This window comes from Nerophis ophidion, linkage group LG23 (assembly GCF_033978795.1).
Source record: "Nerophis ophidion isolate RoL-2023_Sa linkage group LG23, RoL_Noph_v1.0, whole genome shotgun sequence".
Taxonomy (NCBI): Eukaryota; Metazoa; Chordata; class Actinopteri; order Syngnathiformes; family Syngnathidae; genus Nerophis; species Nerophis ophidion.
The window spans coordinates 16,780,493-16,799,270 of NC_084633.1; the positions used below are offsets into that span (position 1 = coordinate 16,780,493).

An 18,778-nucleotide genomic window follows, 5' to 3' on the forward strand; every position below is an offset into this window, starting at 1 on the left:
ACTATGGACTGGACTCTCACTATTATGTTAGATCCACTATGGACTGGACTCTCACTATTATGTTACATCCACTACGGACTGGACTCTCACTATTATGTTAGATCCACTATGGACTGGACTCTCACACTATTATGTTAGATCCACTATGGACTGGACTCTCACTATCATGTTAGATCCACTATGGACTGGACTCTCACACTATTATGTTAGTTCCACTATGGACTGGACTCTCACATTATTATGTTAGATCCACTATGGACTGGACTCTCACTATTATGTTAGATCCACTATGGACTGGACTCTCACTATTATGTTAGATCCACTATGGACTGGACTCTCACACTATTATGTTAGATCCACTATGGACGGGACTCTCGCTATTATGTTAGATCCACTATGGACTGGACTCTCACTATTATGTTAGATCCACTATGGACTGGACTCTCACACTATTATGTTAGATCCACTATGGACTGGACTCTCACAATATTATGTTAGATCCACTATGTACTGGACTCTCACACTATTATGTTAGATCCACTATAGATTGGACTCTCACATTATTATGTTAGATCCACTATGGACTGGACTCTCACACTATTATGTTAGATCCACTATGGACTGGACTCTCACTATTATGTTAGATCCACTATGGACTGGACTCTCACTATTATGTTAGATCCACTATGGACTGGACTCTCACTATTATGTTAGATCCACTATGGACTGGACTCTCACACTATTATGTTAGATCCACTATGGACGGGACTCTCGCTATTATGTTAGATCCACTATGGACTGGACTCTCACTATTATGTTAGATCCACTATGGACTGGACTCTCACACTATTATGTTAGATCCACTATGGACTGGACTCTCACAATATTATGTTAGATCCACTATGGACTGGACTCTCACACTATTATGTTAGATCCACTATAGATTGGACTCTCACATTATTATGTTAGATCCACTATGGACTGGACTCTCACACTATTATGTTAGATCCACTATGGACTGGACTCTCACTATTATGTTAGATCCACTATGGACTGGACTCTCACTATTATGTTAGATCCACTATGGACTGGACTCTCACTATTATGTTAGATCCACTATAGACTGGAGTTTCACTATTATGTTAGATCCACTATGGACTGGACTCTCACACTATTATGTTAGATCCACTATGGACGGGACTCTCGCTATTATGTTGGATCCACTATGGACTGGACTCTCGCTATTATGTTAGATCCACTATGGACTGGACTCTCACTATTATGTTAGATCCACTATGGACTGGACTCTCACACTATTATGTTAGATCCACTATGGACTGGACTCTCCCATTATTATGTTAGATCCACTATAGATTGGACTCTCACACTATTATGTTAGATCCACTATGGACTGGACTCTCACACTATTATGTTAGATCCACTATAGATTGGACTCTCACATTATTATGTTAGATCCACTATGGACTGGACTCTCACTATTATGTTAGATCCACTATGGACTGGACTCTCACTATTATGTTAGATCCACTATAGACTGGAGTTTCACTATTATGTTAGATCCACTATGGACTGGACTCTCACACTATTATGTTAGATCCACTATGGACTGGACTCTCACACTATTATGTTAGATCCACTATGGACTGGACTCTCACACTATTATGTTAGATCCACTATGGACGGGACTCTCGCTATTATGTTAGATCCACTATGGACTGGACTCTCACTATTATGTTAGATCCACTATGGACTGGACTCTCACACTATTATGTTAGATCCACTATGGACTGGACTCTCACAATATTATGTTAGATCCACTATGGACTGGACTCTCACACTATTATGTTAGATCCACTATAGATTGGACTCTCACATTATTATGTTAGATCCACTATGGACTGGACTCTCACACTATTATGTTAGATCCACTATGGACTGGACTCTCACTATTATGTTAGATCCACTATGGACTGGACTCTCACTATTATGTTAGATCCACTATAGACTGGACTCTCACTATTATGTTAGATCCACTATAGACTGGAGTTTCACTATTATGTTAGATCCACTATGGACTGGACTCTCACACTATTATGTTAGATCCACTATGGACGGGACTCTCGCTATTATGTTGGATCCACTATGGACTGGACTCTCGCTATTATGTTAGATCCACTATGGACTGGACTCTCACTATTATGTTAGATCCACTATGGACTGGACTCTCACACTATTATGTTAGATCCACTATGGACTGGACTCTCCCATTATTATGTTAGATCCACTATAGATTGGACTCTCACACTATTATGTTAGATCCACTATGGACTGGACTCTCACACTATTATGTTAGATCCACTATAGATTGGACTCTCACATTATTATGTTAGATCCACTATGGACTGGACTCTCACTATTATGTTAGATCCACTATGGACTGGACTCTCACTATTATGTTAGATCCACTATAGACTGGAGTTTCACTATTATGTTAGATCCACTATGGACTGGACTCTCACACTATTATGTTAGATCCACTATGGACTGGACTCTCACACTATTATGTTAGATCCCCTATGGACTGGACTCTCACTATTATGTTAGATCCACTATGGACTGGACTCTCACTATTATGTTAGATCCACTATGGACTGGACTCCCACTATTATGTTAGATCCACTATGGACTGGACTCTCACTATTATGTTAGATCCACTATGGACTGGACTCTCACTATTATGTTAGATCCACTATGGACTGGACTCCCACTATTATGTTAGATCCACTATGGACTGGACTCTCACTATTATGTTAGATCCACTATGGACTGGACTCTCACTATTATGTTAGATCCACTATGGACTGGACTCTCACTATTATGTTAGATCCACTATGGACTGGACTCCCACTATTATGTTAGATCCACTATGGACTGGACTCTCACTATTATGTTAGATCCACTATGGACTGGACTCTCACTATTATGTTAGATCCACTATGGACTGGACTCTCACTATTATGTTAGATCCACTATGGACTGGACTCTCACACTATTATGTTATATCCACTATGGACGGGACTCTCGCTATTATATTGGATCTACTATGGACTGGACTCTCACTATTATTTTAGATCCACTATGGACTGGACTCTCACAATATTATGTTAGATCCACTATGGACTGGACTCTCACTATTATGTTAGATCCACTATAGAGTGGACTTTCACTATTATGTTAGATCCACTATGGACGGGACTCTTGCTATTATATTAGATCTACTATGGACTGGACTCTCACTATTATTTTAGATCCACTATGGACTGGACTCTCACAATATTATGTTAGATCCACTATGGACTGGACTCTCACACTATTATGTTAGATCCACTATAGATTGGACTCTCACACTATTATGTTAGATCCACTATTGACTGGATTTCCACAATATCATGTTAGACCCGCTCGACATCCATTGCTTTCGGTCTCCCCGAAAGGGTGGGGTTGTCCACATATGTGGTCCTCTCCAAGGTTTCTCATAGTCATTGTCATCGACGTCCCACTGGGGTGAGTTTTTCCTTGCCCTTATGTGGGCTCTGTACAGCGGGTGTCGTTGTGGCTTGTGCAGCCCTTTGAGACACTTGTGATTTAGGGTTATAAAAATAAACATTGATTGATAGTTGGAACACACCCTCCTGTTCCCCTTCTTAAAGAGAGGAACCACCACCCCGGTCTGCCAATCCAGAGGTACCGCCCCCGATGTCCTATACCATTTTGTTTAATAATAATCCAAACCGTTATTAAAGTTACTGTAGCATTTACTATATGCTACAACTTACAGAGTTTAATTTGTGTGGATTCTCTTGCCACTTACCCATTTGTCCCTGGATACCTATTTGGTAGTAGAGTATCAGCCCCCTCTGCAGGGTCAGTGGAACAGGCTCCCACAACAGCGTCACACGTGTGGCCGCAATGGAGCTAATTTTAAAAGAAGGCACTATAGGTGGAGCTAGGTAGGAAAAAACAACAACAACAACAACAACAACATTAATACATCTTTTGTTTTGAAACACTGATTATTATTGTGTTTATACCTACTTCCATGATGGGAAAATCCAATAACAGAGGAAAAATGCTGGCTTCTTCCGTCGGGTGTCACTTTGAACAGCGACACTTGGTAAGGCGTGTACTTTTCAAAATGACCTAAAGAATGAGAAACCATCCATCATCCATCATCTTCCGCTTATCCGAGGTCGGGTCGCGGGGGCAACAGCCTAAGCAGGGAAACCCAGACTTCCCTCCCCCCAGCCACTTCGTCTAGCTCTTCCCGGGGGATCCCGAGGCGTCCTACCGGTTGGACGTGCCCTAAACACCTCCTTAGGGAGGCGTTCTGGTGGCATCCTGACCAGATGCCCGAACCACCTCATCTGGCTCCTCTCGATGTGAAGGAGCAGCGGCTTTACTTTGAGTTCCTCCCAGATGGCAGAGCTTCTCACCCTATCTCTAAGGGAGAGCCCCGCCACACGGCGGAGGAAACTCATTTCGGCCGCTTGTACCCGTGATCTTATCCTTTCGGTCATGACCCAAAGCTCATGACCATAGGAATGAGAAACCAGCCAGAGTTATTTTGCGACACAAAACCCAAAACCAATGAAGTTGGCACGTTGAGGTTATTATGTACCTCTTTGTTTCAAAAACAATTTGAAATGTGGACTCGTTAGACCACGGAACACTTTCCCACTTTGCATCAGTCCATCTTAGATGAGCTCGGGGCTCAGCGAAGCCCGGCGGCGTTTTTGGGTGTTGTTGACAAATGGTTTCCGCTTTGCGTAGTATGTGAATTGTGTGAATTATATTTATATAGCGCTTTTCTCAAGTGACTCAAAGCGCTTTACATAGTGACACCCTATATCTAAGTTACATTTAAACCAGTGTGGGTGGCACTGGGAGCAGGTGGGTAAAGTGTCTTGCCCAAGGACACAACGGCAATAACTAGGATGGCACAAGCGGGAATCGAACCGGCAACCCTCAAATTGCTGGCACAGCCACTCTACCAACCGAGCTATGCCACCCTATGCCAGTAGAGTTTTAACTTGCACTTACAGATGTAGCGACTAACTATAGATACTGACAATGGTTTTCTGAAATGTTCCTGAGCCCATGTGGTGATATCCTTTACACACCGATGACACTTGGAGCCGCCTGAGGGATCCAAGGTCACGGGCATTCAATGTTAAGTGCAGTGATTTCTCCATTCATCCATCCATTTTCTACCGCTTATTCCCTTTTGGGGTCGCGGGGGGCGCTGGCGCCTATCTCAGCTACAATTTCTCCAGATTCTCTGAAACTTGTTTTTTGATTGAAACTTTTAGTAGTAGATAACACAGTACACTACATATTCTGTACAATTGACAAATGAATGGTAACACCCAAATAAGTTTTTCAATTGTAGCTGAGATAGGCGCCAGCGCCCCCCGCAACCCCGAAAGGGAATAAGCGGTAGAAAATGGATGGATGGATGGAACTTGTTTAAAACTTGGTCCACGTTAATCAATTCATGGTAACGTGATTACATCACGGACCGTAGATGATGAAATCCATAAATTCCTTACAATAGCTCGTTGAGAAATGTAGTCCTTAAACTCTTGGACAATTTGCTCACACATTTGTTCACAAAGTGTCAGGTTCAAACACTGATGATATCTACTAAACAAGACAGGAAGCAAGGAATTCAACAGAGACAGAATACAATTAAGCTCAATTGAGGAGAAACGCGTGGACACAGTAGCCTTCAACAGTGTCGTCCCACGCTTTGACGAAAGATTGTACGCCTCCTCTTTTATTTGGACTTTCCCTGATTACATGGCAACATCTGTTTCGAAGGGAGAGGGGTCGTAAACAGCCATCACTTATGATTACAAAACAGTTAAAAGAAAAGGTGCCAGGAGGGAGGTCAGGCCCTGCCTCCTTTTCGCTTTGTAGATCTCGGGTGAAGACAAAATCTTCCTGTGGATTACAATACGTCAAAGAAACCGACGCCTTCATGTCGCTTCCCATCGTACACAGTGGAGTTTTACAAGCTTTCTGCTTGGTAGGACCAAAGACAGCTATTGTCCTGTCGCCGGGAACTCATGGCAACACAACGTTTTGTGATAACTTAAGATACAATTATTCTGACACAGAGTGGTGACCCTCGCCCCATCCTTGTTCGTGAATGACTGAGCATTGCATTGAAGTTGCTTTTAAACCCAATCATGGCGCCCACCTGTTCCCAATTAGCCTGTTCACCTGTGGGATTTTCCAAATAAGTGTTTCTTGAGCATTCCTCAACTTTCTCAGTCTTTTTGCCACTTGTGCCAGCTTTTTTGAAACATGTTGCAGGCATTAAATTCCAAATGAGTTAATATTTGCAAAAAAAATAACGGTTTTCCAGTTCGAACGTTAAGTATCCTGTCTTTGCAGTCCATCCATCCCATCCATCCATCTTCTTCCGCTTATCTGAGGTCGGGTCGCGGGGGCAGCAGCCTAAGCAGGGAAGCCCAGACTTCCCTTTCCCCAGCCACTTCGTCTAGCTCTTCCCGGGGGATCCCGAGGCGTTCCCAGACCAGCCGGGAGACATAGTCTTCCCAACGTGTCCTGGGTCTTCCCCGTGGCCTCCTACCGGTTGGACGTGCCCTAAACACCTCCCTAGGGAGGCGTTCGGGTGGCATCCTGACCAGATGCCCGAACCACCTCATCTGGCTCCTCTCAATGTGGAGGAGCAGCGGCTTTACTTTGAGTTCCTCCCGGATGGCAGAGCTTCTCACCCTATCTCTAAGGGAGAGACCTGGAAACTCATTTCGGCCGCTTGTACCCGTGATCTTATCCTTTCGGTCATGACCCAAAGCTCATGACCATAGGTGAGGATGGGAACGTAGATTGACCGGTAAATTGAGAGCTTTGCCTTCCGGCTCAGCTCCTTCTTCACCACAACGGATCGATACAACGTCCGCATTACTGAAGACGCCGCACCAATCCGCTTGTCGATCTCACGATCCACTCTTCCCCCACTCGTGAACAAGACTCCTATGTACTTGAACTCCTCCACTTGGGGCAGGGTCTCCTCCCCAACCTGGAGATGGCACTCCACCCTTTTCCGGGAGAGAACCATGGACTCGGTTTTGGAGGTGCTGATTCTCATTCCGGTCGCTTCACACTCGGCTGCGAACCGATCCTTTGCAGTCTATTCAATTGAATCTAGGTTGAAAAGGACTTGCAAATCATTGTATTCTTTTTTTTATTTACTATTTACACAACGTGTCAACGTCACTGGTTTTGGGGTTTGTACTAACATAATACTAATATATTCAATGCAAATGACTGATAATGCAAATGACACACCTCTAAATGTTGCAGTAGCCTGGCTTTTGTTCACTCTCATCCAGTCAAATCCTTGGCCGAGACGGCGTCCCGCTTGTTTGTATTGCACCACATACTCCTTGATTGAGTTGATGTCAGGGCGCTGAGAGTGCAGATCCCACAAGACGGTGAGATTCTCCGTATTCATCGTGACATCAATGGCCTGCTTCGGCGTTCTTTCTTTACCAAAACAAAAGATCAAACCAAGATTATTAGTTTAATATAGGAAAGGCGTTATATCATACCAATGTAATCACAATCAAGCTTAGAAGTATTTCGTCTCCCAATTTTAAATTGAATTCCATTAATTTGAATGGTATGAGTTTATTTCAATCATGCATACAGTTACAATATGGTACATTGGTATATTTCCAGTTAGGGCTGTCTCTTTGCGATATAGAAAATGACTATATCGTGATATTCGAGTATACGTTCTCACGCAGTTGCTTTTAGCTGCAGGCATTACACTTAGATAGATAGATAGATAGTACTTTATTTATTCCGTCAGGAGAGTTCCTTCAGGAAAATTACAATTTTCAGCACAATCCCATTCAAGATCAGACAAACATTAAAGGGAGACAGAACAGGATCGCTGACGGGTCTGCCGGCTTCCAGCGCCCCTTACAAAAAAGATGACATACAGGTAAACAGGGGTGGTGGAAGAAAATAATAGAAGATTAAAATAAAATTTAAAAAATCGGTCTTAGCCTGGGCCCTGGAGTGGGGGTGCAGACTGAGGCCAAGGGGGAAAAAAAACAAAAAAAAACAACAACTCATAGCCATAGTACACATCCCTCTTCCATGTGTGTAAGAGGGAAACATCAAACATCAAAGAACACAGAGGACATTAAAGACATTAAAGCAGCAGATACAAGCAGACACTTCTACATACAGCTATGAATAAAAAGTAAAAGAAACATATCCACTGTGGTGGCCTCTGCGGTGTTCCACGCCATCGTCCGCTTGGGAGGAGGGAGCGTGGCCAGAGACAGGAGCAGACCCAACAAAGCAACCAAGACAGCCGACTCCACTCTCGGCCAGTGTCCAGTCCGCATGGATGAGCGAGGATACGTCCAAGGTGACTGAGGTGTCCGACACCTGCTCACCCAGTCAAGACACCGCGAAGCCTCTCCGTCCCGGCGCTCAGTGCTAGCGCCGCAGTCCTGTCCCCTCATCCGCATCTCCTCCAGTCCCTCCAAACAGACTCCGGTGTAGCAGACACCCAGCAGCTGGTCTCCATGGCCAAAAGGCTGCCGGGAGGCAGATCCAGAAGTCCACAAAAAAAAGCACCACAGAGGTCACGAAAGTGCCACTCCTTGTCACACAGTCCCAAAGGGTCCCGGACCAAATGGCAAAAAAATATAATAACACATGAAAACAAGAGGGAAACACAAAAGGATGACACAAGAGCACAGAGCTCCTGCCTACAGCAGCCAATACAGCAGCGCCACCTTGGGAAAAAAAAAAAATCTTTCTTGTCTGTTCTCACAGAGATATAAAACAAGCGCATCTTCTTACATACGTCACATACGTATACGCCCTCGCGGAGCAGACAGGTTGCAGCATGGGTAACGTTAGCTGTGGTGCTAGCGGAGCCATGCGAGTAGTACTACGAGAGAAAGAAGGTGCAAATCTGGTAACAAATGAAGGAAGAATTCATTCCCAAGAAAAACAGCAGGGGGTTTTGGCTTCAAGTGGGAATATGTGGAACAGACAACCGTAATTTGTCAAGTGTGGAGCAAAAGTGTTGCTACAGAAAGTAGCATTGCTGCTAATATGTAGCATCATTTGAAAAGTCACCTGCTAGAGAATGAAGAGTGATTACTCCGCATGTCAACATCTCCATTCGGCGCCACACGCCCACACCATCAAAATGCCGAGGCAAACATTTCCAGATCAACACCGTATGAAATAAATAGTCAACAACAAAAGGAGATATTGTCCGCAGTAACCTACCACATAGCGAAGGACCAACACTATTTGATTTCCTTGTCATGTTCTGTGGTTTGGATTCTGTTTAGTTATGTTTTGTTTTTGATTCCATTAGTTCCTGTTTTTGCGCACCCTGGTTTGTTTTAGTTTCCATGACAACCATTTGTTTTAACATGCCTCATTTGTCTGAACTCACGCACCTGTTATTAATCATGTCACTATTGTTTAAGCCTGTAGTTGCCAGGTAGTTGACCTGGCGACATTACTCTAATGACATCATTCACATCTTGCTCTGCCTATGTTGGATCTCTTGTGTTCATTAGGTCCAAGCCGTAGTTCTCGTCATCGTAAGTGTTTTTGTTTCATGTTCATAGTTCTGCCTTTGTGTTAGTTTTGTTCCCTGCATTATTTTTTGTGCCTCCACTGCGAGCGCCTTTTGTTTGTAGCTTTTTAGTTAAAAATAAAATCATGTATTTACCTTCGAGCCATGTCCGGTCCAGTTCGTTTGCATTCCGGGAAAACAACGCTCGCAGCAAGTTGCACCAAAGTCCACGTTCTTACATTCCTATTATGCGGCTCATTTTTATTTGACAGTTATTGAAATATCTTGTGTGACATCATGCACAAAAGTGCACTTTATTTGTTTGAAACTATTGCAGTGGCGTTCTGTACAAAAAGTGCACTTTAATTTATTGTTTTTTTTGATATGTCATCTTAGTGACATCATGCACAAAAGTGCACTAATAGCTTGTTTTAAAATGTCTCCGACAATCTTGCACTTTCTGTTTTGAAATGACATGAATGTTTGTGCCAATGCTGACTAACCGTTTAGTAAATACAGTTTTGGTCAATTGACTTAGTTGTGATTTCCCTCTCTGCATGAACGTTTAAAAAGAGCATGTATTAATGCAGTATGAAGAAGAATGTTTTATTGTAGACACATAGAATCATCATATGCATCAAGTGTTCATTCAAGGCTAAGGCAAAATATCGAGATATATATCGTGTATCGTGACAAGGCCTAAAATATTGAGATATTAAAAAAGGCCATATTGCCCAGCCCTATTTCCAGTTTCAGTGCAACATACAACCGAAAACTTTTTTGATCCTACCACTTTTCCGTTTCATAGCAATCACCAACACATTTGATTGTTTACTTTCTGAGCTTAATCTATACCACAAACAAATAAATAAATAAATATATATATACATTAATTAGAGCTGTCAAAGTCAAAGGCAAAAATAATGTGTTAACTGTAAGTTATTTTAATGGCACAGCTCTTTTGACAGGCAATTCCTAGTGTGTGAATGTTGTCTGTCTATCTGTGTTAGCTCTGTGATGAGGTGGCGACTTTTTCAGGGTGTACGCCGCCTTCCGCCCGAGTACAGCTGAGATAGGCTGCAGCACCCCCCGCTACCCCGAAAGGGACAAGCAGTAGAAAATGAATGGATGGAATTCCATAGCCTAGGAAAATGTAGCTGCGTTCAGTTATTGTTGAGCCTAAATAGCTGACAAAGTGCACCAACTTGTCGAAATACCTACTCAAACATCTTCTGTCCAGGTGAGAGGCATGATTTATGATCTAGAAAAGGCCTGGGCAATTATTTTCACTCGTGGGCCACATTTAAAGAAAAAAATGTGTCTGGGGCCGGTATATCTCTTTTCAGGAACACTAATACAAAACCTCACAATAATGTCTGATTGAATACTAAAAACGTTATGACAGACGGCCTTAAAAACGTAATGGAATTTTACATTTTTCTATGAACAATAAAACACTGAATATTGACAAAATATGAACGTCACACCCCCATTCGATTGACATATTTTACAATCAAGTGAAACACAACAAAAATGCAACAAACAGTGAAATATGAACGCGAAGGGTACAAAATAAACCCACCTACAATCTGATACATCACTAAGCTTTAGAACTTTGCTGTAAAAAGCTCAATACGCGTCTGTGGAAACGCTTCCCAGCCACACTGCTTGGTGCCTCGTCTGAGCTGCTGTGATGTAGATTACCATAGTAACTAATTAGATTACCATAGTAACTAATTAGATTACCATAGTAACTAATTAGATTACCATAGTAACTGGTATATCATCCATAAGATTCCAACCATTGAAATAATTTGTTTAGATGAAGACTTATGGTCATTAGAAAACATCACTGCACATCAGCTACACTTTTCATCTTAAGAATCTAAAAAAATTATTTGCGAATGTCCAGCGGGCCTGATTGAAAAGCTTGACGGGCCGCATGTGGCCCCCGGACATTAATTTGCCCAGGTCTGATCTCGAATAAACTTCCAAGGAGCAGGGAAGTGAGGAAGCAGCAGAGCACTCGATGATGTAAACATACGTACACACGAAAGTGGTCACTGCGTCACTATAAATAGTTTGTACGTGTTAGCGCTTATAATAACAATATAAATAATACTTGTTTAATATTCAAGTCACAAAATGTAAATGGAGTATTGTTGGTGGTTTTTGAACGGTTATTTCTTGGAATTTATGGGCGAAATAGTGGAGATCCAATTTGCTCTGCTTTAAGCGGAATTTTATTATGTTTCTTTATTATTTAGAATGCATTAAGGAAAATATATCCGTCGTCATGTCTTTCATAATGATAGTGAATGATAAACAAAAATTGAATTCCGCAAACAGACATACAAAAGGTCTTAGGTGTTGTACGAGCATACAAACATTTTAAGTTACATTTTCCCGGAAGGTTACATTTCGAGAATAATCTTTGTGCATTCTTGGGTAGCAGGTTATATAGTGTGCTTGTGCAAAATTCGAGCTGTTAGCAAATGCACCAAATCATTTAATTTAAATATTTTAGATTTTTGGTTTGAATGTTCTCCATATACTATCTGATCTTTTTTGGTACATGTTTTGCGGTATATTACATATTTTTACACATTTCATAGAAATATAATAGTTACTATGAACCTCACATGTTATAATTGTAGGAATAAAAGTATCTTCTATAAAACTGTGCAATTGATCATTTATGCATTTTAACTTTGAAAGTATGGAAAATGTTGGTAAAATACATAGAAACAAATATAGACGAGGTTTCTATGGTTTCTCCATTATACAGTGCTCAATACCGTGGTAAAGCAGAATATAAGTTAGGTCAGGAAATAACACAGAGGCTATTTCATCCCTACAAGCCTGTTTTGCAGGTTTCCCTGCTCTTCGGGGGATTTTATGAAATAAAATAAAATCCCCCGGAGAGCAGGAAAACCTGCGAAACAAGCCTAAATCCCCCGATGAGTAGGAAAACCTGCGAAACAGGCTTGTAGGGATGAAATAGCTTCTGTGTTTTTTCCTGACCTAACGTGGAAACATCCATCCATCCATCCATCATCTTCCGCTTATCCGAGGTCGGGTCGCGGGGGCAGCAGCCTAAGCAGGGAAACCCTGACTTCCCTCTCCCCAGCCACTTCGTCTAGCTCTTCCCGGGGGATCCCGAGGCATTCCCAGGCCAGCCGGGAGACATAGTCTTCCCAACGTGTCCTGGGTCTTCCCCGTGGCCTCCTACCAGCTGGACGTGCCCTAAACACCTCCCTAGGGAGGCGTTCGGGTGGCATCCTGACCAGATGCCCGAACCACCTCATCTGGCTCCTCTCCATGTGGAGGAGCAGCGGCTTTACTTTGAGTTCCTCCCGGATGGCAGAGCTTCTCACCCTATCTCTAAGGGAGAGCCAGGAAACTCATTTGGGCCGCTTGTACCCGTGATCTTATCCTTTCGGTCATGACCCAAAGCTCATGAGCATAGGTGAGGATGGGAACATAGATCGACCGGTAAATTGAGAGCTTTGCCTTCCGGCTCAGCTCCTTCTTCACCACAACGGATCGATACAACGTCCGCATTACTGAAGACGCCGCACCGATCCGCCTGTGGAAACAAATATATATATTTCTCAGAATGTTTTATTTATGCAAATTTTGAAAAATGGAGAGAAAATTTGTGTGTAATTCTAAAGTTTGTAAAATATTTCTAGGCCAAAACGTTTGTCAAACCTGAGAAATGTATCTTGTTAATTGGCCCTAGTGTGTGAATGTGAGTGAGGTGGCAACTTGTCCAGGGTGTACGACGCCTTCTGCCCGATTGTAGATGAATAGGCTCCAGCACCCCCCGAGGCCCTGAAAGGGATAAGCGGTAGAAAATGGATGGATGGATACTTGGTAATAAGGATTATTAGGGCATTAAATCCATCACAACGAGACTATTCAGTTTGTCTTAAAATAAGTTTTGCCTCCCATCCGAGCAGGCTTTACCATTTCATGCTCACAGACTTTGCTTGGGCAGATTAACCCTAAAGAAATTATTCTAATTATTCTACAATTCTAATTCAAATTACCACTCCATCCATCTACCACTTGTCCCTCGGGTTTGTTTTTTTTTTGGGGGGGGGGGGGGGGGGGGGGGGGGGGGGGCGGTGCTGGAGCCTATCTCAGCTGCATTCGGGGTACACCCTGGACAAGTTGCAACCTCAACACTCTTAGATAAATAGTACATTATTTATTCCTTCAGGAGAGTTCCTTCAAGAAAATTAGATAGACAACATTCACACACTAGGGGCCAATTTAGTGTTGCCAATCAACTAAAGATGCCCGATAATGGCTTTTTTGCCGATATCCGATATTGTCCAACTCTTGATTACCGATTCCGATATCAACCGATATATATAGTCGTGAAATTGATACATTATTGTGCCTAATTTTGTTGTGATTCCCCGCTGGATGCATTAAACAATGTAACAAGGTTTTTCCAAAATACATTTTTGTTATTGAAGTCACAAAATGCATTATTTTTTTTAACATGCCTCAAAACAGCAGCTTGGAATTTGGGACATGAGGAAGTTGAGGTGGGCGGGGGTAAGGAGTAACGGGGGGTGTATATTGTAGCGTCCCGGAAGAGTTAGTGCTGCAGGGGTTCTGGATATGTGTTCTGTTGTGTTTATGTTGTGTTAGGGTGCGGATGTTCTCCCGAAATGTGTTTGTCATTCTTGTTTGGTGTGGGTTCACAGTGTGGCGCATATTTGTAACAGTGTTAAAGTTGTTTATACGGCCACCCTCAGTGTGACCTGTATGGCTGTTGACCAAGTATGCCTTGCATTCACTTGTCTGAAAAGCTGTTGACATGATGTGATTGGGCCGGCACGTAAAGGCAGTGCTTTTTAAGGCACGCTCCAAACAATGTTGTCTGGATGGAAATTGGGAGAAATTCGGGAGAATGGTTGCACCGGGAGATTTTCGGGAGGGGCACTGAAATTCGGGTGTCTTCCGAGAAAATCGGGAGTATGACTGGGTGATGCAACTGCTCTGTACTTCTCCCTACGTCCTTGTACCACTCCATACAGCGGCGTTTTAAAAAAGTCATAAATTTTACTTTTTGAAACCGATACCGATAATTTCCCATGTTACATTTGAAAGCATTTATCGGCCGATAATATCGACATCTCAACAATCAACCTATCCCCAGGTGCATGTCTTTGGAGGGGGGAAGAAGCCGGAGTACCCGGAGGGAACCCATGCGGTCACAGGGAGAACCCGAACCCAGGAAGCTTCGTATTGTGAGGCACAGGCACTAACCCCTGTTCCACTGTGCTGCCCAAATTACAACTCTTCAGATGAATTTCATTACAATTCTAAATTTTGAATTTTGCACAAGCCTGGTTTGAATGGCAGAATGCCACTTCACCGGGTTCTGTGTGACGCGTACCAAGGAGTAGATCTTTCTGTTCCTATATGTCAACTCAGCAGGATCTGTATGTGCAAAAGGCTAACTGCATTGCTACTGTTTCACCCTGTTTTTTTATCTATTATGTGGAGCACCCGCCACAATTTCAAATCCAATTAACAGCAACTTTTAAGACAATCTGCACAGAAAATACAGTACCTGTTGTTGGGAGGGCAAGGTAAGAAGGCTCTGTAGAACCATGGGCGTTGTAGGCCGATATATTGACCGATGTTACATTCTTTAAAGAGAAATTGACGTAGCATTGCATCTCATGGCATACCAGCCAGCCCATTGGCTCGGCTGTGGAAACATTGAAGAATTCATCATTGCCGTGTTTGGACAGTGTCCATTCATATCCCAGAATGTGACCGTGAGCTTGAGATATAGGAAGCATCTGCAGTGGAAGAAAAGGGGTAAGAAATTACAATGTGACATAAATATGACGGCATACTTTTGCACAAAAAAATGAAGCTGACAGTCCATAGTCTATGAGATTTTAATCACTTTATTATAACAGCAGTGTAGTGGTGTTTAAAGGGGTCCAATTGTGCAAAATCAACGTTTCTAACCTCTCAGTACCGGTTTTTATATATTTGGGATCCACATAAGTCCTGAAAATTGGGGGAATGGAGGACAAATTTTATAAAACCCACTTGCCTTTTTCCAAACTTACTATAAAGGAGTCGTTTGGAATTCAAGACCGTAGTGACGGATTTTGCCTTAGTTATGTTAACTGGTATTTCCATTCATCCATCCAACCATTTTCTACCGCTTGTCCCTTTTGGGGTCGCTGGAGCCTATCTCAGCTACATTCGGGCGGAAGGCGACGTACACCCTGGACAAGTCGCCACCTCATCGCAGGGCCAACACAGATAGACAGACAACATTCACACTCACATTCGCACACTAGGGCCAATTTAGTGTTGCCAATCAACCTATCCCCAGGTGCATGTTTTTGAAGATGGGAGGAAGCAAGAGTACCCGGAGGGAACCCAAGCATTCACGGGGAGGACATGCGAACTCCACACATTAAGAACACCGAGCCCGGGATTGAACCCAGGACTACTCAGGACCTTGGTATTGTGAAGCAGATGCACTAAGCCATGGGTGTCAAACTCTGGCCCGCCGTTTAATTTCATTTGGCCCTTGAGGCAATATCAAATTAACATTAAAGTTGGCCTGCCGGTAACACCACATTCACCGCTAATACTCATACTTGCCAACCCTCCCGATTTTCCCGGTAGACTCCCAAAGTTTAGTGCCCTTCCCTAAAATCTCCCTGGGCAACCATTCTCCCGATTTCCACCCGGACAACAATATTGGGAGCGTGCCTTAAAGGCACTGTCTTTAGCGTCCTCTACAACATGCCGTCACGTCCTCTGTTCCTCCATATATGCGGCTTTCAAACACACATACTTGGCCAACAGCCATACAGGTCACACTGAGGGTGGCCGTATAAACAACTTTAACATTGTTACAAATATGCGCCACACTGTGAACCCACACCAAACAAGAATGACAAAACACAATTCGGGAGAACACCCGCACCGTAACACAGCATAACAACAACAGAACAAATACCCAGGACCCTTTGCAGCACTAACTCTTTCCGGAATGCTACAATATACACCCACCCGCTACCACCATACCCCGCCCACCTAATTTCTATTTTACTTTCGAATTTATTAGCCTGCGGAAAAAGTTAATGTTGACATTTACCTCAGAAGGCTGCAAATAGAAAAGAGGCATTAATTTTTTAAATTACGTTTTATTTAATATACCACTGATGTTTTTTCGTTTGTTTTTTGAAAGTTGATTTTGCACTTCTATGTTATATAAACTCTGCCTGTTCCATGGGAGGAAGCCCGAGTACCCGGAGGGAACCCACGCAGTCACGGGGAGAACATGCAAACTCCACACAGAAAGATCCCGAGCCCGGGAGTGAACCCAGGATTACTCAGGACCTTCGTATTGTGAGGCAGATGCACTAACCCCTGTCCCACCGGTCTGCCCTATGTAAGCCTTACTTGTTCAATACTCATTGCAAAACTTGTTTGGGTCCCTATTAAAAGGCTAATATGTTCAACCTTGGCCCGCGGCTTTGTTCAGTTTTCAATTTTGGCCCACTCTGTGTTTGAGTTTGACACCCCTGCACTAAGCCCTCTACCACCGTGCTGCCCAATGGGTATTTCATTATTTCTATTTACTTGTCTTGATCATATCAAGGCCTGGATGGACCTAAATTTCAATGAAAAGAAGACAGAAGTAATAGTGTTTGGACCTTGTAGTACCTGTTAGCTCCACCCTGTTGACTTACGCCCCTTGGCTCTGCACGATAAGCCCATGGTCCCTGGCTTTCAACCAAGCATGGGACTTCAAACGTTTTTTAACTTTTTAATTGCTTTTTATCTAACAAATTGTTCTTAGGATAATTTGTATTTGCTGTGTATTCTACTCCTGTTTTAAATGTTATTTTTTAGTCTGTCCTTTGCCTGTATTTCTTTGTCGTGTACAGCCCTTTGTTCTTCAACGGTGGTTGTTTTTTTAAATGGCTTTATAAATAAAGTTGGTATGGAATGGTTTGGTATATATGGTAGAGGTTTACCCAAAGAGTTCGCCATTCTAATCCAGTTGTCCACAGTTGAAGATAGTTCCTCATTTTTTCTCTACCCTCTTGTTGAGGGGCAGACTGGCTCGTACTTGCATATGCATGCCAAAATCCTCTACTGTTGCCATTTCTAACAAAACCGAAACCAGTGAAGTTGGCACCTTGTGTAAATGGTAAATAAAAACAGAATAAAATGTTCTGCAAATCCTTTTCAACTTATATTCAATTGAATAGACTGCAAAGACAAGATACTTTGATTGATTGATTGACACTTTTATTAGTAGATTGCACAGTTCAGTACATATTCCGTACAATTGACCACTAAATGGTAACACCCCAATAAGTTTTTCAACTTGTTTAAGTCGGGGTCCATGTAAATTAATTCATTCACTTAACGTTCGAACTGGAAAACTTTATTTTTTCAAATATTAGCTCATTTGGATTTTGATGCCTGCAACATGGTTCAAAAAAGCTGGCACAAGTGGCAAAAAAGACTGAGAATGTTGAGGAATGCTCATCAAACACGTATTTGGAACATCCCACAGGTGAACAGTCTCATTGGTAACAGGTGGGTGCCATGATTGGGTATAAAAGCAGCTTCCATGACATGTTCAGTCATTCACAAACAAGGATGGGGCGAGGGTCACCACTTTGTGAACAAATGCGTGAGAAAATTCTCCAACAGTTTAAGAACAACATTTTTCAATGAACTATAGCAAGGAAGATAGGGATTTCCCGATCTACGGTCCGTAATATCATCAAAAGGTTCAGAGAATTTGGAGAAATCACTGCACGTAATCAATGATATTAAGGACCTTCGATCCCTCAGTCAGTACTACATCAAAAAGTGACATCAGTGTGTAAAGGATATCACCACATGGCCTCAGGAACACTTCAGAAAACCATTGTCAGTAACTTCAGTTCGCCGCTACATCTGATAAGTGCAAGTTAAAACTCTACTATGCAAAGCCAAAGCCATTTATCAACAACACCCAGAAACGCTGCCGGCTTCGCTGTGCCCTAGCTCATCTAAGATGGACCGATGCAAAGTGTAAAAGTGTTC

General features: G+C 42.7%; 1 protein-coding gene across 3 annotated transcripts in view; it reads right to left on the reverse strand.

The window, feature by feature from the left end:
- il12rb2l (interleukin 12 receptor, beta 2a, like) overlaps positions 1–18,778 on the reverse strand; it is a 49,608-nt gene that overhangs the window by 9,571 nt on the left and 21,259 nt on the right. For 2 of the 3 annotated variants that reach the window (XM_061885009.1, XM_061885008.1), the window contains exons 9-13: positions 15,267–15,501; positions 13,385–13,507; positions 7,399–7,596; positions 4,117–4,221; positions 3,893–4,027 (exon numbers count right to left, since the gene is read on the reverse strand). In XM_061885009.1, coding sequence (XP_061740993.1) covers positions 3,893–4,027; positions 4,117–4,221; positions 7,399–7,596; positions 13,385–13,507; positions 15,267–15,501 — 796 coding nt within the window. The remainder of the gene's footprint in view (positions 1–3,892; positions 4,028–4,116; positions 4,222–7,398; positions 7,597–13,384; positions 13,508–15,266; positions 15,502–18,778) is intronic. The other variant, XM_061885010.1, reaches the window with a different exon arrangement.